Source organism: Lipophrys pholis (genome assembly GCF_963383615.2).
Source record: "Lipophrys pholis genome assembly, chromosome: 5".
Classification (NCBI taxonomy): domain Eukaryota; kingdom Metazoa; phylum Chordata; class Actinopteri; order Blenniiformes; family Blenniidae; genus Lipophrys; species Lipophrys pholis.
Genome location: NC_137628.1, coordinates 516,610 through 540,166, shown reverse-complemented (window position 1 = coordinate 540,166; position 23,557 = coordinate 516,610). Strand labels below are relative to the sequence as shown.

General features: G+C 43.6%; 2 protein-coding genes across 3 annotated transcripts in view; one reads left to right on the top strand and one right to left on the bottom strand.

Annotated features, from left to right (window-relative positions):
- helz (helicase with zinc finger) overlaps window positions 1-2,791 on the top strand; it is a 55,258-nt gene extending 52,467 nt beyond the window's left edge. For both annotated transcript variants that reach the window (XM_080463708.1, XM_080463709.1), the window contains exon 33: window positions 947-2,791. In XM_080463708.1, the coding sequence (XP_080319834.1) occupies window positions 947-1,323 (377 nt within the window). In that variant the 3' untranslated portion in view covers window positions 1,324-2,791. The remainder of the gene's footprint in view (window positions 1-946) is intronic.
- Window positions 2,792-5,257: 2,466 nt separating this feature from the next.
- LOC308109885 (voltage-dependent calcium channel gamma-1 subunit-like) overlaps window positions 5,258-23,557 on the bottom strand; it is a 19,247-nt gene continuing 947 nt past the window's right edge. The window contains exons 2-4 of the mRNA XM_080463715.1: window positions 9,251-9,325; window positions 7,209-7,355; window positions 5,258-6,960 (exon numbers count right to left, since the gene is read on the bottom strand). Of these exons, the coding sequence (XP_080319841.1) occupies window positions 6,728-6,960; window positions 7,209-7,355; window positions 9,251-9,325 (455 nt within the window). The 3' untranslated portion in view covers window positions 5,258-6,727. The remainder of the gene's footprint in view (window positions 6,961-7,208; window positions 7,356-9,250; window positions 9,326-23,557) is intronic.

Sequence of the window (23,557 nt, the reverse complement as noted above, 5' to 3'; positions counted from 1 at the left end):
CTGTGCCAGAGTCTGACCTCTGTTTTCTTTATCCTTTCAATAAGACAAACCTGACAGACCGGTGACATTAACTAGGAAAGAAAAACCTTCTATCAGTAAAGCAAACTGTAAACCAGAGTAGTTTTGGATTCACTACAAGTGTGTATTTAGCTCGTCAGTATGCAGAAGTATGTTTGAGTGTTGCTGAAATCAGTGTTCATAACCCTCCAAAACGAAATTGATTATGTCATTACCCAATTACTTGACCAACAAATTCAATTGGTGAATCAATACAGCGAAAAGGAACGCAAACGTGAAGTCGTGTTTATTCATAGAAATACTCAGGTGGATACTTAAGGTGTACTGAGAGAGAATAGAAAGCCTTTATTATACATATACCACTATAGTCTAATAACAAAACTGTAACTGCAAATGTTGCTGTTGCTTTGCTAACATCCACGTTGCTGCGTTGCTTTGCAAACATTGCACGTTGCTGTGTTGCTTTGTGGTGTTGTGAGACTAAAATGCGTCCAAACAGCAACATGTTGCCATGAAAAGTTGGATAGCACAGTGCTACTTCCCTAGCCTGCTCGCTGGCTGCAAACTGTGGAATGGATTTCCTGCCTCATTCCTCCTGGTCTCATTGAGACCCGCCTCCCTTCAGGAAATCCAGTCCACAGTTTGCAGCCAGCGAGCAGAGCAGCAGCAGGGAAACACTGGGGATCATTTCAGCACCATGAAGCAGACCAGGATCATGGATCAGACCAGGATCATGGATCAGGAACCTCTGCAGGTTGGATCAGAAATTACTGATCCGTGAATTATGTTGATATCAGAACCCGATACTGGATCGGATCGACCCTGTCCCTAAATGGAGCATGTTTCCACTATTTACTCTCCAGGACATATTTTCATTTTCCTCTTCCACCTCCCTCAATGTGTTTCTGTGTTTCCTGTCCACCAACAGCCTCCAAAGCTCTTCGTCAGACGGAGGAGCAGGTAAAAGCCGAAGCCTCGGCAGCGCCGCAGACGCATCCACACGCGCTCAACTCCCTTCAGCACCAGTTTCCTCCTCTCATGCCCAATAACAAGCAGCCGCCGCCGCCGCCGCCGCCGCCACCGCCACCGCCGCCATCGCAGGCTCCCACTGAGCCCGCCCAGGGGGCTCCAGGTTTAAACAAAGCACCCACCATGTCCTACGCCAGCGCGCTCCGCGCTCCACCCAAGCCCCGAGCTGTTCGTCCTGAGCAGGCCAAGAAGAACAGCGACCCCCTGTCCCTCCTCCAGGAGCTGAGTATAGGAAGTTCCAACGGTAGCAATGGGTACTACTCCTATTTTAAATGAGTGGCGCTTCTTCCACGTAGTCAGTAGGTCATGAAAAGAATGAAGAAAATAAAGGACAAAAAAAAAGAAAAATGTAAAAAACTAAACAAAAAAAACAGCATAAAAATAGTTCAAAGTGCTTTTTACAAATTGTTTCTATCAGTAGGTTTGTTTTCTGCTTTTTGTTTCATTTTACCTTTTTGATTTGTAACAGTCTTTTATTTTCCCCTTCCTGTTTCACATATCTGTGAAAAAAAGTAAGTATATATAATGAATGCATTACTGGTATATATACATACTCATTATGTATATATGAATATATACTTATATTATCTACACTTGTATATGTACGTAATGCTAAAAAAAATAAAAAATAAAAAAAAATAAAGGCGAGACTCAGTTGGCCACTTAGCTTATTTTCCTTTGCTGAAGTTGGTTTTGTTGATTACTGAAGTATGTAGACTTTTTATTTCTTTTATTCTCACTGCTCTGTTTTCAGTGGACGTTACGTCTTGATTTTCATCCTCCCGTTGTGCCGACAGACTAAAGCTAAGTGGTCAACTGACAGAATCTACATGGAACCGTGTATAGAAGTAGACACATTCTCCTCTAATCTGTACATAGAAAGAAAATAAAAAGACTGAATTGTATGCCACAGACATGTCCTTAAATCCCTCTTATGCTTAGCCATTCACATTATGAGTTCTCATTTTTAACCCTTAGACCTCCTGAGCCGGGAGTCGTCCTCTGTGACTTGGTAGTAAATGTGATTATTTATGGAGAAAACCCAGAGTAATATTGATGACCTCTTTTACTTTTCACGAGCTCTCAGCAGAAATAGATGCAGTGTGAAGTCGTCATTCCTCCTCTGTTTGCCTCAAAGATCTCCGACCTCCAGGCTTGGCTTTCTGCTCTGAGGTCCTCCTCAACCTCTCCAAGGTTCTTTCTTCGTCCTTACTTTCTGGAGTAGCTCCTGTCTGAGTCACCACGTACAAACTGCCGCGGACGAGAAGTAAGAATTATGTTGCTTGTCATGTTCTTGTAAAGTTTTGTGTTTAATTTGTGAAAAGGTTTGTGAAAGTGAAGGCCGATGGCGGGCGGCGTGTCGTGGTCGCTGGGATCCTTCCAGTCACAGGTTTTTGAACAGTCTGGAGCCGGAGCATGACCGACATCGTTCACTGGGGAATGTGTGACTTGTTTCTGTCGCACATCAGAGATTTGAATCTGTCCCGTTGGGAAGTCAGTCGGCTTCACGTGTTTCTGCAGAACCGGCTTCATCTTGGCTTTATTACGACGCCTCACAAGCTTTAAGTCCGTTCTGCCCCATCGGAGGCTGAGCTCAGGGTTTCCTCTCCACTCTGCAGCTGTCGCCACACGGAGGCTTTTTAATGAAATAGATATTTTCTATCAGTGGATTAGGGTCCATTACACCTAAATATGTTAACTCCAGTAGAATAATCCAATTGTACTCTCATTTCTTTTCATCATTACTTCTAAAAAGGGAAAAAGAAAAAGCATCCTTTAAAATTCAAGGAGCTTTTAAAGAGAAACGCTTCATTTGAACCTCCTTCGCTCTGTCACTTCTCCTCTCCTCACTCTGTCGCTTGGTTTCCTAACAAACTTAAAAATCAAACAATCCTGACAGGATCTTGTAGTTTTCTTACAAGTACTGCTTGAAGAAAACCTTGAATTTGTTGGACGTCCAGGTCCCATCACTGACTGCCATGAGAAGCCCTGAGGCTCCATGCGCTCGAGGTCCAACCCTTCAAATGAAGCATGGTTCTTCCTAGGGATATCTTATCTTATCCTATTCCCTTAGAAATTACTTATTCTAATAAATTACCACCGTTTGGTGTTTTAAGGATTTTCTGTAGTTCAATTGAATATTATATTGTTCAGGAGTAAATCATCTAGTTCAAACATTTCTCACATTTAATTCCCAAGTCTTATTTTTATTTTTTGGAACAAATATCAACCCTAAAGTCCGATTTAAAAAGTATAAAAGTTAAAAAACCAAACCCAACCAGGCTGTTCAAAAACCTTTGACTGTTTGTTTTAGACACTGAGAATGAATCTGTCAAGTTGTTCTGGTCCGGCAGCGTCGCCTCTTCTGCTCCAACCGTTTCCTCCCAGCAGAACTTCAGTCTGCTTCTCTGCTGTGGGAGAAACTTCCCTCTGACTGAGACCAACTGCTCATTATTGATACGCAGCGAAGCTCTGACGGATGATTCCACTCATCCTGGTGAAATCAGTTCTGCTTTGTTCTGCTTTCTTTCCTTCGACAGTGAAACGGTGCTGCCAACAGTCATCCAGTGCTTGGTCTGCTTCTTATGAAGTTCATGAACTGTTCAAACATTTTCCTTTTCTGCAAATTGGGGAGATAACGGTAAAAGTAAAAGTCACTGCAGTTTCTCCCACTCGAGTCTATTTGGTTGTGGTGAAACCGACGACTCGTTTCAAGCAAAGAGCTTCTTACTGTGGATTTATTCTTTTTTTGGTTTCAGCATCCAGAGGTCCAGATTTCTAGAACATACTTGTAAATATGCATTTTCTAGATATTTACAAACAAGAACTTTGGGAGCACCTCCATTTTGTAGAAGCTGTTCAAAGAAGAGGTGTCCGCCCTTTTTAATTATGCAAATTCACACAAAAAAGATGATGGTGAAATTAAAAATGGTAGAAAAGGACAACGAGCTGGCTGGTAGTGGTAACACCTCGTAACGTTTTAGACTTTAGTTTAGTTTTGTTTTAAAGATGGAGTCTGAATGATTTGGCAGAGGAGAGTTTCTGTTGCAGCTTTTCAAAAGACGACTTATTTCACTGTACAATACATATTTTGAAGTACTCGTTGCTGGATTGGTTCTGTTTTTCTCACAACTTTACGACTGTACAACAATCGACGCAGTTTTCTTTTTCTTGTTTTTTCTTTTTTTTTTTTTAATGTGAAGTCTGTTTTCTTTTTATGCATGTGGAGATGACCTGGCTGGTTTTTATCAGTTTGTATTGATTTATGGATTGAAAAAACAAAAACAAAAAAAAAACAACACACAAAAACAAAAAAACAAAACAAAAAAAAACGAGAGCTTTTGTTCAACCTACAGTCAGATTTTGATATATTATTTGATGTGTACAATAACCTGTGACATTATCAACAAAACTATTATGCTATTTTACTAATGTGTCAATCAAATATGTAATGGTCATGTAAGTTTTTCTTTTCTTTCCTTTCCACAGTTAATTTAGCAAAAGCTGAGGTTGCTCCCTCGTGTCTTTCAAATTTCCAAAGCGTTTTATTTTGAAATGTTTTGCCGCCCCCACACAGCAGTCGTAGGCTAATCTCTCTGGTCGTGCAATACTAATACGTCACCGCTTTATGTTGTTGAAGCAGAAGAGATTGAGCCAAAGACATTTTAAAGGGAGTTTATTCAGTTTCTCGCCTCAATTCGGTCTGGATAAAAGTATAAAGTCTCCACTCCTGCATCGGAGCGCCGGTCTTTTTCTTTTTGTCTCAAAAACATTCTGACTTATTTTTAACCCTCTGCCTTGAAACGACAAAACCAACAGGTGTGTGTGTGCGGCACCGATACGGGGAGCAACCTTTTGCCCGGCCAGCAGAGAGCGCTGTGTTCAGCCATCTTCTCCTGTTATCTGTTGCTCTCCTCTGTTCTCCCCTCACTGCAGTGGGTCGGTGGTTCTCCCACTGGTTCTCTCCCTCGTGGGTTCAAAGTAATGAATAGATCTGTTTTACTCATTTCACTTGGTGGTGGTTATAATAAAGGATTTAGACTGTGTTTTAAAAGGTTTATTTTCTTTTTTTTTTTTAAATTTGTTTCTCTATTAAAGTGTTTTTATTGAAACTCTTCTGGGTGCCGCTTCCTTTCCTGTCCTGCGTTTCAGCTGGATAAAGAATCCTGTGTGCCCGGCTCGTGTACGTCAGCAGTGAACAAAACACTCAGGCTTTCCCAAAGCTTACCAGGATTTAATTTAACCTTACAAAGATCAAGCGTACATATTTCCAACACACAGAATCTGCAATCCAAAACGTCTGCATGCCACATTGAGTGAAAAAGACAAACACGTGAAGTTAAACTAACATCTTTCATTTCACTTGTTAAAGCTGAAGCCTGTGATGTTCCGCTGCTGCATCAAAGGGTTAAATATGGAAACGTTCACAATGAAATCAAGACTGTCCAGCACAGCTTCTAGACACGTGTTAAACACGAGTCTGCCCGTGTCCCTCGTGGCTTTTCAAAGTGTCTGGACATTCAGTGTGTAAAAGACTTTCCAGTGTGTTTCAGCTCCATAACGTCCAGTCGGCTCAGTGGGACAACAGAAAGCTGCAGCTGCGATATTTTCTCTCAGAAAAAACTGCTTTTGAACTTTTCACCCACAAAACCCTGAATTCAGACGCCGGTGGGGTAAAAAGCTCTTGGTTGATTTCAGGCTGGAGTTTGCATGTTTTCCCAAACTGCACTTGGATCTTGATGCTCCTTGTTTCTGCTTCAGTTCAACTTCTTGTGGATCAAAACAATCTGTGTTGAACCTCGAAGCAAGAAAATGATCTTATGGAAGGAAAAGAAAAAGAATCGGTGTTGACTGGGAACTGACTGCAGGAAGCGTTGATGGTTGTTCAGGCAGATTTTTTGTCTCGTTTCCTGGATGTTAATGAGCCGAGATCAGGAGGAGACATGAACAGAGATCCTCTTGTTTTTTATCTGCAGCTCGGTGTGTGAATGTGCACCTGCTAAAGCTGAACCTTCTCCAACATGATCGCTGCTGCAGACTGTTTAGCATTCAGCCTCACACACACACACACACACACACACACACACACACACACACACACACACACACACACACACACACACACACACACTCTCCTGATGAAGTTCCTAAATGATGTTTAATTGACTGTTTTCTGAGTGATGCCATTAAAAATATATAAGAACACACGCTATGTACAAGATATCATACATTATGCAGTACATAAAAACAAGTTGCTTTGATGTCAAGCCGTTGCTGAAGGTGTTTTATTCTGAAAATGTCTTGCACGACAGTGAGGCGTGGCAGCAGACCGCGGTCACATGACTTATCAGCAGGTTAGAATGAGTTGAACAGATAAAGGGAAAGATGCGAACGCTCAGTTTGTATTACGAATAACCTCCGATTTTTATTTTGTTTTTGTTGTCAGGTTGGACAAACGGGACATGTCTAATGTTAAACTCATATAAAAAGCTGATCATCACACGTTACTGAAGGGAAACTACAGTTCCCATCATGGCAAGGATCCAAAGAGATCAGCACGGGGTTCCCCTCACCTCACTTATTCACAAGCTCCTGTTACACAAAATGAATCAAACTCCTGTTTTCCAAAGGAAAAACAAAGTCAAGCTTCCTTCTCTCACTCTCACTCTCACTCTCACTCTCACTCCACTGGCTCCGGCTCGGCGTCCATGCACGTCTCCCACGGGTTCCTGGGCATCTGGGGCATGGAGAGGATGAGGAGCGCGAAGCCGCAGAGGAAGAGGATGACGAAGCCGGCGCAGGCGCAGGCGAAGGACCAGCCGTAGTAATACTCGATCCAGATGGTGTCCTCGCTCTCGATCATGCGTTTGACCGACTGACGCATCACCTCCAGCGAGATGAAGGAGCAGAGGCCTGAGGACGACACCAGAGAAAGAGCGTAGAGCCTTTCTGCTCAGAATTCTCTCTGAAATCTTTGGTTCTATGAAGTCGTGCAGGAGGTTGAAACAGGCCGAGAGGAGAATCAGTAGAGATCAGTTTCCTCCACTTCCACTGAACCACAGGTAGGAAAACCAATATATATCTTTAAGGTTACAACAACAAACCACATACTGCAAATGTAGAATTCCAGCGGAACGACGACCTAAAGAAACTGAACCCACCTGCAAATGCAAAGAACATGCCGGCAGGCTTGAGGAGGTAGTCCCTGCCTTTTCCTTTGCCGGTGCAGGATCCGGCCAGACACAGAGATCCCAGGATCATGAAGGCGATGCTGAAGATGGAGATGGCTGCAGCGGAGATGTTGTACTCTGGGAGCAAAGAGACACACAAACTCCTCCTCAATCTCACTGTTTGTTCACGTTAGAAACAAAAAGTGCTTCATGATTAAAGATTCAGACCAAATGGAGGCAAGTGAAGATGAAACTAGTAAAGAAATCAACCTTGTGATTTATGCAAGTCCAGCACACAATTCAAACACGAGTCAAAGAAAAGAAGAAAAGTCTTTTGGCAGCTTTTTCATGCTCATGCCACAAATGCATGTTCCACCACCCGGACGTGGAACCAGAACAGGTTTCACTTGGAGTCATCAAATAAATCTTTTTTTCAATGTTTTACCTTAAGGCAGTTATTGTCTTGAAATATGGAAAAATACGGATGCGAATGCTGATGTGGATGCTGATGCTGATGTGGGTGGCTTCAGCAGCAGCAGCAGCAGATTGGAGGAGTGGATGGGGTGTGAGGCCTTTGATCTGCCGCCTGTTTTCCTGGGAGCCCTGCCCAGGGAGAGGCTCTCCTCCTGGGGAGGAAGAAGCTTCATCTCCTGCTGGAAGAGGAATCAGCTGCTCCCTGGAACAACGCTGAGATATCACAGGGCTGTGGAGCTAGTTCATGTTTCTCTCTCTCTCTCTCTCTCTCTCTCTCTCTCTCTCTCTCTCTCTGTCTGTCTGTCTGTCTGTCTGTCTGTCTGTCTGTCTGTCTGTCTGTCTGTCTGTCTGTCTGTCTGTCTGTCTGTCTGTCTGTCTGTCTGTCTGTCTGTCTGTCTGTCTCGATAGATAGATAGATAGATAGATAGATAGATAGATAGATAGATAGATGTATGTGTGTAGAGCAGTCGGGGTGATGATAAATGCATGAAGCATTGCCGTGGTGTTTCCTCTCGATGCACTTGATCTATGTTTTACTTCTCTCTGGTCGACAGGAGTCCGGCTGTAGGGTCGACATACATCTACCCATCGTGGTGAGTAGATGTATGTCGTGTGTATGGTCGACGGGCTGTAGGGTCGACATACATCTACCCATCGTGGTGAGTAGATGTATGTCGTGTGTATGGTCGACGGGCTGTAGGGTCGACATACATCTACCCATCGTGGTGAGTAGATGTATGTCGTGTGTATGGTCGACGGGCTGTAGGGACGACATACATCTACCCATCGTGGTGAGTAGATGTATGTCGTGTGTATGGTCGACGGGCTGTAGGGTCGACATACATCTACCCATCGTGGTGAGTAGATGTATGTCGTGTGTATGGTCGACGGGCTGTAGGGTCGACATACATCTACTCATCGTGGTGAAGCCAGACTGGTCAGTGAAGAGTGAGTAACTCCTCGGTCAGGACATTCAGGACCACAAACTAACCTCACATGCACGTTTTGGACTTTGAGAAGAAACCAGAGTACCTGGAAAAAACCTGGAAAAAAAACCCAAACCCACACGAGGAAAACGCAACAATTCCACACATAAACGCCCCCGAGTCTTGAACTTCTAATTTACTTGTATTCACATCCATCCACTGTCTGCACCGCCTTTATCTCCATCGGCCTCTTAAAGGCACAAACAACCTCAAACACAAGTTGACAAGAGAAAACTGAGTAATGGACTCGTATTGAAATAAAGTATACCTCTTCATCTTCATCTGGCTCCATTTTAATTCATATATGTCTTTTGTTTGTCTCTTTTTGCAGCAGTTTGAAATTGTCCACACTAAACTGGTCAGAGCTGAGTGAAGGATCCTGTCATTGCCTGTTTTCTAGTCAGACGTGAGACAAACAGATGAATCCATCAGATTAAAACCTGGATGTTTCTCTTCATACGAGAAAAAGAAGATCTTTACGTAATAAAGCCACACATGATTGGTTTTTGCGTCTCAGACAAGGAAGGATGAATCAGCCACCAAATCCAAAGCAAACCAGGGACTCGGACCGACCTTTCTGGGTTCTGTATTCAAAGATTTCTGCGTCCAGCCCCGGAGTGAAGTGCCTGAAGTACGTACAGTTTTCATCTGTGGAGAGAGAAAAACACGACGCTTCAGAAAAGAGAACGTTGATATGCAGTCATTGAACAGGAGCAGTGTATTTACATTGCTCATCAAACCCAGAGCAGCATTAATATTCATTTGGACTCATGCTGATGAGTGTTTAATATTAACGTCCCTCCGGCTTCTGAAGCCAACGTGTTTCTGTTAAATGTCCTTCTGCTTCATAAAACTTCTTTGAGCTGAGAGACGTTAGAATCTTCTGAGGCTGACGGCTTCATTCTCAGCTCCAACACAAAGTGGCTCCATGACTTAAATCTCACTAAATTCCATTGAATTATTTGGGATCTTTGGATTTACTGGCATTAAGTTTAGATGTACTCTATGTAAATATATCCCAGGTATGCATCACAAGCAAGGGGGGTGAAGTGAATGATCGGTGACCACAGTCACAATAATAGTTCATTAAAATGGGATTTAAATTTGTTGTATTCAATCAGAATTCTTTTTAATTGTTTGCTTGTTCAGAGGACAAATTACGTCCTGTGATTTTTCAGAACTATGTCTTGGTCCATATGGGACATTTCCAATGATTCCACCTCCATAACAGTTCTTATAGAGACGATGCCACCGTGTCGACTGCTGCCATGCAAATATGTGCTTTTCTTTGTGTGGTTTGACCGTCGAAGGAAAACAGCAGCGATCGCGTTCAATTCAAGGTGTTAAACTTCATGCATTTACAAACATAAATTCAAGCTGCGTTATGTGATAACAAAGTGGTCTGATATGAGAATTCCTGTTTGAAGCTGAGCCAAGTAAGAAGAACCTCCACTTCATTTAGAAAGAGGCGAGGCTCCTGTCATATCAGGGATCACGTGGACGGATCTCATAACGCACGGTTCCTCTTGGGAATGGACGCACGGTTCAAAGTGGTCGCACTTAACGTGAGGATCCGTGGAACACGAGTGAGAGAAAGAAAAAACAACAGGAGAGGCACTACAAAGTGCTGATATCTGCTGAGGAGAGACCAGGTCCATGTATGGAGCAGAGCCATCCTGGACCTCCAGACCTGCACCCACATGTTCTCTCAGTCCACAGTCTCATCACATGTGACGCTGAGCGGTATCATATCAAAGTCAGAACTCAATGATCCACACTGGGATGGAATTAATGTCATGAGTCCACTGGAAACCATGATAACAGGCTAAGAGCAATGTCAGGTGTCTCTACAGGGACAGACATACATCTACCCATCGTGGTCTAAAGGGACAGACATACATCTACCCATCGTGGTCTAAAGGGACAGACATACATCTACCCATCGTGGTCTAAAGGGACAGACATACATCTACCCATCGTGGTCTAAAGGGACAGACATACATCTACCCATCGTGGTCTAAAGGGACAGACATACATCTACCCATCGTGGTCTAAAGGGACGACATACATCTACCCATCGTGGTCTAAAGGGACAGACATACATCTACCCATCGTGGTCTAAAGGGACAGACATACATCTACCCATCGTGGTCTAAAGGGACAGACATACATCTACCCATCGTGGTCTAAAGGGACAGACATACATCTACCCATCGTGGTCTAAAGGGACAGACATACATCTACCCATCGTGGTCTAAAGGGACAGACATACATCTACCCATCGTGGTCTAAAGGGACGACATACATCTACCCATCGTGGTCTAAAGGGACAGACATACATCTACCCATCATGGTCTAAAGCACACGTGTGGAACTCCAGGCCTCGTGGGCCGCAGCCCTGCACGTTCTCCATGTCTCCCAGCTTCAACACAGCTGATTGCAATGAGCAGCTCGTTATCTGGCTTTGTGCTGAATGTGATGATGAACCATCAGGACATTCAGGGGAGGGAGACATTGAAAACGTGCAGGGCTGCGGCCCACGAGGATCTGAGTTTGACACCCCTGGTCTAAAGGGACAGACATACATCTACCCATCGTGGTCTAAAGGGACGACATACATCTACCCATCGTGGTCTAAAGGGACGACATACATCTACCCATCGTGGTCTAAAGGGACAGACATACATCTACCCATCATGGTCTAAAGGGACAGACATACATCTACCCATCGTGGTCTAAAGGGACGACATACATCTACCCATCGTGGTCTAAAGGGACAGACATACATCTACCCATCGTGGTCTAAAGGGACAGACATACATCTACCCATCGTGGTCTAAAGGGACAGACATACATCTACCCATCGTGGTCTAAAGGGACGACATACATCTACCCATCGTGGTCTAAAGGGACAGACATACATCTACCCATCGTGGTCTAAAGGGACAGACATACATCTACCCATCGTGGTCTAAAGGGACAGACATACATGATTTATTACAACAAATTAAGATAATAAGCAAAAACATCCTTTTCTCTGCCACGTTGCCATGGAAACCTCTTTTTAAACACAGAGGTTTTAACGCTGTGTGTCATATTGTTTGAGCTGGCCTGTGAAAAAGATGTTTTTATGAATGAGGACTGGCCATCAATGAAATGAAGGGCGAGACACAGAGGTGGTAACTAGGCAACAGGCGCCACTGGTTTCCGTTGTGCTTGGTTCATGTCATGCCGTGACGGCGGCTCGTCAACGAGTTGTACGTCTGAGTCAAAGCTTACATTCAAAAGAAGTGATGGAAAACATATTAAACTGTGAATATTCATAGTAGGAAGGACGTTCACATCCATCCCAGTCATCCTCTGAACAGAAAACCAAGATTTCTTCTTAAGTTGCCGTTCCTTCATCTTCTGCTGGCGATCATAGGAAAGCTGGTGGCAATGCAACATGAAGGTCATATGATAGAGCCCCGGTATCAAATCCAAAAGCTGGACTAAAATTAGACTGTCACTTCACGGTGTGACTTGCTGAGGGGATTCAGGAATCTTGGCCCCCTGCGGAGTTTGGATGCCCCCTCCTGCTTCCTTCGTTTTCCCACCATAGAGTGGATCTCCTCTTCTTCCTCACCAGACTCAACAAAACACTTCCAATAAGAGTATTTTGAATTCTAAGAGAAACTGAACTGTCACTCATTACTTCAGAAAATATGGTTAAATTCTGGATTTCTGAACCTGCAAACAAAAGATCTTGTCGTCAGTGACGGAGAGGCAATAGATGACGGAGAGGCAGTAGATGACGGAGAGGCAGTAGATGACGGAGAGGCAATAGATGACGGAGAGGCAATAGATGACGGAGAGGCAGTAGATGACGGAGAGGCAATAGATGACGGAGAGGCAGTAGATGACGGAGAGGCAATAGATGACGGAGAGGCAGTAGATGACGGAGAGGCACTAGATGACGGAGAGGCAATAGATGACGGAGAGGCAGTAGATGACGGAGAGGCAATAGATGACGGAGAGGCAATAGATGACGGAGAGGCAGTAGATGACGGAGAGGCAATAGATGACGGAGAGGCAGTAGATGACGGAGAGGCACTAGATGACGGAGAGGCAGTAGATGACGGAGAGGCAGTAGATGACGGAGAGGCAGTAGATGACGGAGAGGCAATAGATGACGGAGAGGCAGTAGATGACGGAGAGGCACTAGATGACGGAGAGGCAATAGATGACGGAGAGGCAGTAGATGACGGAGAGGCAGTAGATGACATTGGATGACAGCTTCTAGAAGGTTCCTTTATTTTCTTTCAGTTGTTGAAGGAGGCAAGAAATACAACCAATCTCCCTCACAACTACCCCCCCTGCTGTCTGACCCTCTTCTCTCTGCACAACACCGAATACCACCAGATACACCGAATACCACCAGATACACCGAATACCACCAGATACACCAAATACCACCAGATACACCGAATACCACCAGATACACCGAATACAACCAGATACACCAAATACAACCAGATACACCAAATACCACCAGATACACCGAATACAACCAGATACACCAAATACAACCAGATACACCAAATACCACCAGATACACCGAATACCACCAGATACACCGAATACCACCAGATACACCGAATACAACCAGATACACCAAATACAACCAGATACACCAAATACCACCAGATACACCGAATACCACCAGATACACCGAATACCACCAGATACACCGAATACCACCAGATACACCGAATACAACCAGATACACCAAATACCACCAGATACACCGAATACCACCAGAAACACCGAATACCACCAGATACACCGAATACAACCAGATACACCAAATACCACCAGATACACCGAATACCACCAGAAACACCGAATACCACCAGATACACCGAATACAACCAGATACACCAAATACCACCAGATACACCGAATACCACCAGATACACCGAATACCACCAGATACACCGAATACAACCAGATACACCAAATACCACCAGATACACCGAATACCACCAGATACACCGAATACCACCAGATACACCGAATACAACCAGATACACCAAATACCACCAGATACACCGAATACCACCAGATACACCGAATACCACCAGATACACCAAATACCACCAGATACACCGAATACAACCAGATACACCAAATACCACCAGATACACCGAATACCACCAGATACACCGAATACCACCAGATACACCAAATACCACCAGATACACCGAATACAACCAGATACAACCAGATACACCAAATACCACCAGATACACCGAATACCACCAGATACACCGAATACAACCAGATACACCGAATACCACCAGATACACCGAATACAACCAGATACCACCAGATACACCGAATAACACCAGATACACCGAATACAACCAGATACCACCAGATACACCGAATACAACCAGATACACCGAATACAACCAGATACCACCAGATACACCGAATACAACCAGATACACCGAATACCACCAGATACACCGAATACAACCAGATACACCGAATACCACCAGATACACCGAATACCACCAGATACACCGAATACAACCAGATACACCAAATACCACCAGATACACCGAATACCACCAGAAACACCGAATACCACCAGATACACCGAATACAACCAGATACACCAAATACCACCAGATACACCGAATACCACCAGATACACCGAATACCACCAGATACACCGAATACAACCAGATACACCAAATACCACCAGATACACCGAATACCACCAGATACACCGAATACCACCAGATACACCGAATACAACCAGATACACCAAATACCACCAGATACACCGAATACCACCAGATACACCGAATACCACCAGATACACCAAATACCACCAGATACACCGAATACAACCAGATACACCAAATACCACCAGATACACCGAATACCACCAGATACACCGAATACCACCAGATACACCAAATACCACCAGATACACCGAATACAACCAGATACAACCAGATACACCAAATACCACCAGATACACCGAATACCACCAGATACACCGAATACAACCAGATACACCGAATACCACCAGATACACCGAATACAACCAGATACCACCAGATACACCGAATAACACCAGATACACCGAATACAACCAGATACCACCAGATACACCGAATACAACCAGATACACCGAATACAACCAGATACCACCAGATACACCGAATACAACCAGATACACCGAATACCACCAGATACACCGAATACAACCAGATACACCGAATACCACCAGATACACCGAATACCACCAGATACACCGAATACAACCAGATACACCAAATACCACCAGATACACCAAATACCACCAGAAACACCGAATACAACCAGATACACCAAATACCACCAGATACACCGAATACAACCAGATACACCGAATACCACCAGATACACCGAATACAACCAGAAACACCGAATACAACCAGATACACCGAATACAACCAGATACACCAAATACCACCAGATACACCGAATACCACCAGATACACCGAATACAACCAGATACACCAAATACCACCAGATACACCGAATACCACCAGATACACCGAATACCACCAGATACACCGAATCCAACCAGATACACCGAATACCACCAGATACACCAAATACCACCAGATACACCGAATACAACCAGATACACCGAATACCACCAGATACACCGAATACCACCAGATACACCGAATACAACCAGATACACCGAATACCACCAGATACACCAAATACCACCAGATACACCGAATACCACCAGATACACCGAATACCACCAGATACACCAATACAACCAGAAACACCGAATACAACCAGATACACCGAATACAACCAGATACACCAAATACCACCAGATACACCGAATACCACCAGATACACCAAATACAACCAGATACACCGAATACAACCAGATACACCGAATACAACCAGATACACCGAATTCCACCAGATACACCGAATACAACCAGATACACCGAATACAACCAGATACACCAAATACCACCAGATACACCGAATACCACCAGATACACCAAATACCACCAGATACACCGAATACAACCAGATACACCGAATACAACCAGAAACACCGAATACAACCAGATACACCGAATACAACCAGATACAACCAGATACACCGAATACAACCAGATACAACCAGAAACACCGAATACCACCAGATACACCAAATACAACCAGAAACACCGAATACAACCAGAAACACCGAATACAACCAGATACACCAAATACCACCAGATACACCGAATACAACCAGATACACCAAATACAACCAGATACACCGAATACCACCAGATACACCGAATACCACCAGATACACCAATACAACCAGAAACACCGAATACAACCAGATACACCGAATACAACCAGATACACCAAATACCACCAGATACACCGAATACCACCAGATACACCAAATACAACCAGATACACCGAATACAACCAGATACACCGAATACAACCAGATACACCGAATTCCACCAGATACACCGAATACAACCAGATACACCGAATACAACCAGATACACCAAATACCACCAGATACACCGAATACCACCAGATACACCAAATACCACCAGATACACCGAATACAACCAGATACACCGAATACAACCAGAAACACCGAATACAACCAGATACACCGAATACAACCAGATACAACCAGATACACCGAATACAACCAGATACAACCAGAAACACCGAATACCACCAGATACACCAAATACAACCAGAAACACCGAATACAACCAGAAACACCGAATACAACCAGATACACCAAATACCACCAGATACACCGAATACAACCAGATACACCAAATACAACCAGATACACCGAATACAACCAGAAACACAGAATACAACCAGATACACCAAATACCACCAGATACACCAAATACCACCAGATACACCAAATACAACCAGAAACACCGAAATCAACCAGATACACCAAATACCACCAGATACACCGAATACAACCAGATACACCGAATACAACCAGATACACCAGAAACACCGAATACAACCAGATACACCGAATACAACCAGATACACCAAATACCACCAGATACACCGAATACAACCAGATACACCGAATACAACCAGAAACACCGAATACAACCAGATACACCAAATACCACCAGATACACCGAATACAACCAGATACACCAAATACAACCAGAAACACCGAATACAACCAGATACACCAAATACCACCAGATACACCAAATACCACCAGATACACCAAATACAACCAGATACACCGAATACAACCAGATACCACCAGATACACCGAATACAACCAGATACACCGAATACCACCAGATACACCGAATACCACCAGATACACCGAATACAACCAGATACACCAAATACCACCAGATACACCGAATACCACCAGATACACCGAATACAACCAGATACACCAAATACCACCAGATACACCGAATACCACCAGATACACCGAATACCACCAGATACACCGAATACAACCAGATACACCGAATACCACCAGATACACCGAATACAACCAGATACACCGAATACCACCAGATACACCGAATACCACCAGATACACCGAATACAACCAGATACACCAAATACCACCAGATACACCGAATACAACCAGAAACACCGAATACAACCAGATACACCAAATACCACCAGATACACCGAATACAACCAGATACACCAAATACCACCAGATACACCGAATACAACCAGATACACCGAATACCACCAGATACACCGAATACAACCAGAAACACCGAATACAACCAGATACACCGAATACAACCAGATACACCAAATACCACCAGATACACCGAATACCACCAGATACACCGAATACAACCAGATACACCAAATACCACCAGATACACCGAATACCACCAGATACACCGAATACCACCAGATACACCGAATACAACCAGATACACCGAATACCACCAGATACACCAAATACCACCAGATACACCGAATACAACCAGATACACCGAATACCACCAGATACACCGAATACCACCAGATACACCGAATACAACCAGATACACCGAATACCACCAGATACACCAAATACCACCAGATACACCGAATACCACCAGATACACCAATACAACCAGAAACACTGAATACAACCAGATACACCGAATACAACCAGATACACCAAATACCACCAGATACACCGAATACCACCAGATACACCAAATACAACCAGATACACCGAATACAACCAGATACACCGAATACAACCAGATACACCGAATTCCACCAGATACACCGAATACAACCAGATACACCGAATACAACCAGATACACCAAATACCACCAGATACACCGAATACCACCAGATACACCAAATACCACCAGATACACCGAATACAACCAGATACACCGAATACAACCAGAAACACCGAATACAACCAGATACACCGAATACAACCAGATACAACCAGATACACCGAATACAACCAGATACAACCAGAAACACCGAATACAACCAGATACAACCAGATACACCGAATACAACCAGATACAACCAGAAACACCGAATACCACCAGATACACCGAATACAACCAGATACACCAAATACCACCAGATACACCGAATACAACCAGATACACCAAATACAACCAGATACACCGAATACAACCAGAAACACAGAATACAACCAGATACACCAAATACCACCAGATACACCGAAATCAACCAGATACACCAAATACCACCAGATACACCGAATACAACCAGATACACCGAATACAACCAGATACACCAGAAACACCGAATACAACCAGATACACCGAATACAACCAGATACACCAAATACCACCAGATACACCGAATACAACCAGATACACCGAATACAACCAGAAACACCGAATACAACCAGATACACCAAATACCACCAGATACACCGAATACAACCAGATACACCAAATACAACCAGAAACACCGAATACAACCAGATACACCAAATACCACCAGATACACCAAATACCACCAGATACACCAAATACAACCAGAAACACCGAATACAACCAGATACACCGAATACAACCAGAAACACCAAATACCACCAGATACACCGAATACAACCAGATACACCGAATACAACCAGAAACACCGAATACAACCAGATACACCAAATACCACCAGATACACCAAATACAACCAGATACACCGAATACAACCAGATACACCAGAAACACCGAATACAACCAGAAACACCGAATACCACCAGATACACCGAATACAACCAGATACACCAAATACCACCAGATACACCAAATACAACCAGATACACCGAATACAACCAGATACACCAGAAACACCAAATACCACCAGATACACCAAATACAACCAGATACACCGAATACAACCAGATACACCAGAAACACCGAATACAACCAGAAACACCGAATACCACCAGATACACCGAATACAACCAGAAACACCGAATACAACTAGATACAAGCAGAAACACCAAATACAACCAGAAACACCAGATACACCGAATACCACCAGATACACTGAATACCACCAGATACACTGAATACCACCAGATACACCGAATACAACCAGATACACCAAATACAACCAGAAACACCAAATACAACCAGAAACACCAGATACACCGAATACCACCAGATACACCGAATACCACCAGATACACCGAATACCACCAGATACACCGAATACCACCAGAAACACCGAATACAACCAGATACACTGAATACCACCAGATACACCGAATACCACCAGATACACTGAATACCACCAGATACACCGAATACCACCAGAAACACCAGAAACACAATGCAGAGCGGTGCAGGTTTTGTGGAGCGGCGCTCCTCCGTGAGCAGACTCACACAACCTTTGGGTTTCAGCAGCACAACACATTTGAGTGTTTATGGCATGTTCTTTATCACACATATAATAGTTTGAGGGTTTAAACATGATTCTGACACAGGCTGAGGTTTGGGCTGGTTTTTATTGAGGTGGGGGTTTTACCTTGTTTGTGCTGAAACAGTGAGTCAGATCTGGCAACCCTGGTGCTGCTCGGCGTGACTTCACGTCATCTTCTGTGCTCTGAGGCCTGAAAACATCCGGTCCAATCATGTTCACACGGCAGGTCGTGTTTGAAATGATCACGCTAAAAAAAACCTGCGATGTGGGCGGAGCCTCAGGCTCATTGGGTAAATGGACTTCACTTCTGTAGTGCCTTACAGCTGCATGAGCAGCACCAAGAAACTCATCCATCACATCCACTCATTCACACACCCATGCAGGCTGCAGCCATGCAAGGCGCTGTCACTCCACTGGGAGCGGCTTGAGGTTCAGTGTCCTGCCCAAGGACACTTTGGCATGTCGACAGGCAGAGATGGGAATCAAACCTGCAACCTCCCGATTGAGAGACAACCGCTCTACCAACCGAGCCACGCCCCCCCCCCCCCCCCAATAAGATAAGATAAGATAAGATAATATATCTCTTTATTTATCTCTCATGTGGAGAAATATGCAGTGGTACAACAGGATAGTAAAGAGAAAGAAGTACACAGCAGGAACTAAAACAAAGCAGATAAAAATACAATATAATAAAATAAGTCAAATCTAAAGTCAAATCCAAGATGGAAATGACGACGAGTGAAACCTGAATGGGTGCAGAGCAGAGTGCTTTAATCACTTCCTGTCCTCAAACATCCAGAGCAGAATCATTTGATCACGTCTCTACTTTCCTTTCTTTGTTTGTAATTTTGATTGAAGATGATTGAGTTTTCAAATATTCAACATTTTAACCATATTGAGTTTTATTTTTGGATTTGAATGTCTGATTTGAACTTTACAGCACTAAAGCCTCTGAAATGCTCTTTTCTCTTTCCTCTCATCACATCGCTGCCATATTCTCCACCAAGCTAAAGCTGCTAATGCTAAAGGCTCCATTGGTCACGCCTACAAAACCTTTTTGAGGCGTGTGTTGCTGCTCTATATGCAATTTGAAACTGTAAAAATGAAGAAGTGCAGTCCAAGCCAGAGTCCATAAGGGAGTTAGTGTTGGTGTCCTGAAGCAGCAGGCTCAGATGGTCCCTCAGACACAGAGCCCTGTTGTCGCTGCCGGGCTGCTCTGACCACTGAGGCAGGTCAGTGGATTGGATTAGCAGCATTTCTGCACACTGTCATGTCTTCACACTGTGTTGTCAGGCTTTGGTGTGGCCTGTCAATCAGTGTTGTCTAAGTTTGGCCCAGACATGAGATCATGTTTTCATACTGTTGACTGGAGTTTGGATGACGCGCCCGTCTTCATCCTTTGGTTAACGAGCCATGACAGGTGGAGTACTGCTCCACTGAGGAAATGAACCCACATGAATAATTCTTACATTCATATAGCAATCTTCTTTATGAGGACTCATACTTAAGATAAACAAAACTCTGCTCCTGCTCTGAACCCTGAATACCGTCTGGATTAATGCATCACTAGCACCATGTCAGCATATAGAATGTCCATTGCTGGCTGGTTCTGCTATATGGGAACCTAGAAAGGCAAAATACCAGTGAGTCCACTTCCAATTAGGACTATGAATCCCATCTCCAGAGACTGTAAAGTAATTTGAGCGACCGTGGACGCTGCATGGACGTGCGAGGCTGCAGGGGGAGCTGGTGGGAACAGTCCTGCCTCAGCCGGACTCCTTCAGGCGGCGCCGTCACTCAGAGGAACGCTGGGGAGGGCGTGAAGCCCTGACCCGGGCGGCTCCCACCCAGCACAGCTGAGTATTTACGTGGCCTATATTTATAACTGTGGCAGCTGCTTGCTGAGCAGTTTGCACAATATTGTTTAATAGAAATCACATTTTCTCTATCTGCAAGGTTTGGATTGGGTTTTTGGTCCGTTTGGATCTTAAATAACACCAAAGGTGGATGAAGAACAAACATTATATGGTGGAACAGAAAGAAAAAGGTTCCTAGATCAACGACCTAACAGAAGACTTGCTTTTGCTGACACTCGGTTCAAAGTCGCAGCAGCCAAAGCTCATTGAGTAATTCAATCGTTGAAGAGATTTTGAGTGTAAATTACACACATTACATGTTTTTATCTGCACTTTATCAGCAGCTGATCTAAACAACAAAGCCAGCTCATATTTTCCAGTTGAGTATCCCAGCAAGCAGAATCTCCCACACTGTTTAAAGTCCTGCTTTCAATCAGACGGCGACACCTCTTCGAGCTCATGAGGCTACCATAAACAATATTTTTCCTATCCTAATACAGATATTAGACCTGGGGATGCCCCCAGAGATCGATGGGGAATCCAACAGATTGACCTCTTTCTCAAATCGAATGTACCGCTCTAGGCATGAAAAGAATTCATCATCAGAGTCTGACTACTGAACATAATCACTATTTGCTGGAAAATAATATATTATATTGTCTAAATATTTGCAAAGGGCTGCTTTCACTATTTCTATATTTTGAAAAGTTGCAGATAAAGCCTTCATTACAGGAAACATTTGGCACTTGTCTCAGTCATGTGAAGAATCCCTGTAGGACTGGGTGGGTCAAGCTTCTTTACAGTATTCAGCACATGGCTGCAGCCATGAACCACCCTCAGGCATTCCATCTGTTTGGGGAATTGCCCCACACAGCAGACCGTGTCTGGGATTCCCAAAAGCCTAACAGCCACCATCAGTCAACGCTCATGATGGGAGTTTCTCTTGTGAGCGGACCAACTCTCGTTTCTGACAATCGACACAGTGGTGTCGTTTTGGTTTACTAGACGAGTGACTCTTAGAGTTTAATTTCACTTCAGGGATTAATAAAGTGCTATCTATCTATCTATCTATCTATCTATCTATCTATCTATCTATCTATCTATCTATCTATCTATCTATCTATCTATCTATCTATCTATCTATCTATCTATCTATCTATCTATCTATCTATCTATCTATCTATCCCTTGTTCGGACACCAGAATACATATGACCCAATAACTGTGGTGTACGCTTTTAAGCAATATAATTAATATGACAGTGTAAACACATTCCATCACCATGACAACCGACAGCAAAGAGCTTTACAGGATCGTTGCAGGATGAGTTGGATCTTTATGTTAGTTTGACTAACAACTCAATCTTCCTTCATGCTGAATAGAAATGAAATGAAACACAACTCAGCTCAGCTTTTCTTCCTTTGGAAATCTTTCTGCTGATTTGACAGATTTTTCTTACACGCCACTGGTTTTACAAAATAACTCCCATTTACACCTCGGTTCGTTCTTTGTTTGGAAACTGTACCTGACAAAAGGTTTCAGTTAAGTTCAAGACTATTTACGTCATGTCATATTGAGGCATGTGTTTATAGGTTAGGGCGTGGGACATACCTTATGGTGTGGCAGCTGCTCTCATTAATAAAACCATTGTGAGAAAGGAGGGAACAAGCAGCAGAATTAGTGGCTGTGGGGTTTGATTACAATCTGTTGAGACTGCGGCTCTCAAGCTTGTGTATTAGTTGTTTGATCTGTATAATATCCAGTGTGGTTTCAGTCTGTCTGTATCACTAACAGACCTCAGGGTTGTGAGGGTTGATCAGTATGGATCTTCTTGTCTGAGGACGGATGGCAGCTCACTGTCTTGCTGTTGTCTGGGTTTAAAATGCTTTTTGCCTCCAACTATATTTATACACAATATACAACATTCATTTTCTTCAAGTAAGTTTCTGATTTCATTAATCAATGAAACCTTATTTGCGCAGCTTCTTTATGGATCTCCTCATGAAATGGAAATTGGGCAATTGAAGCACAAAAGGAACCAAAAGGAACCGGTTTTAAGTTGTGA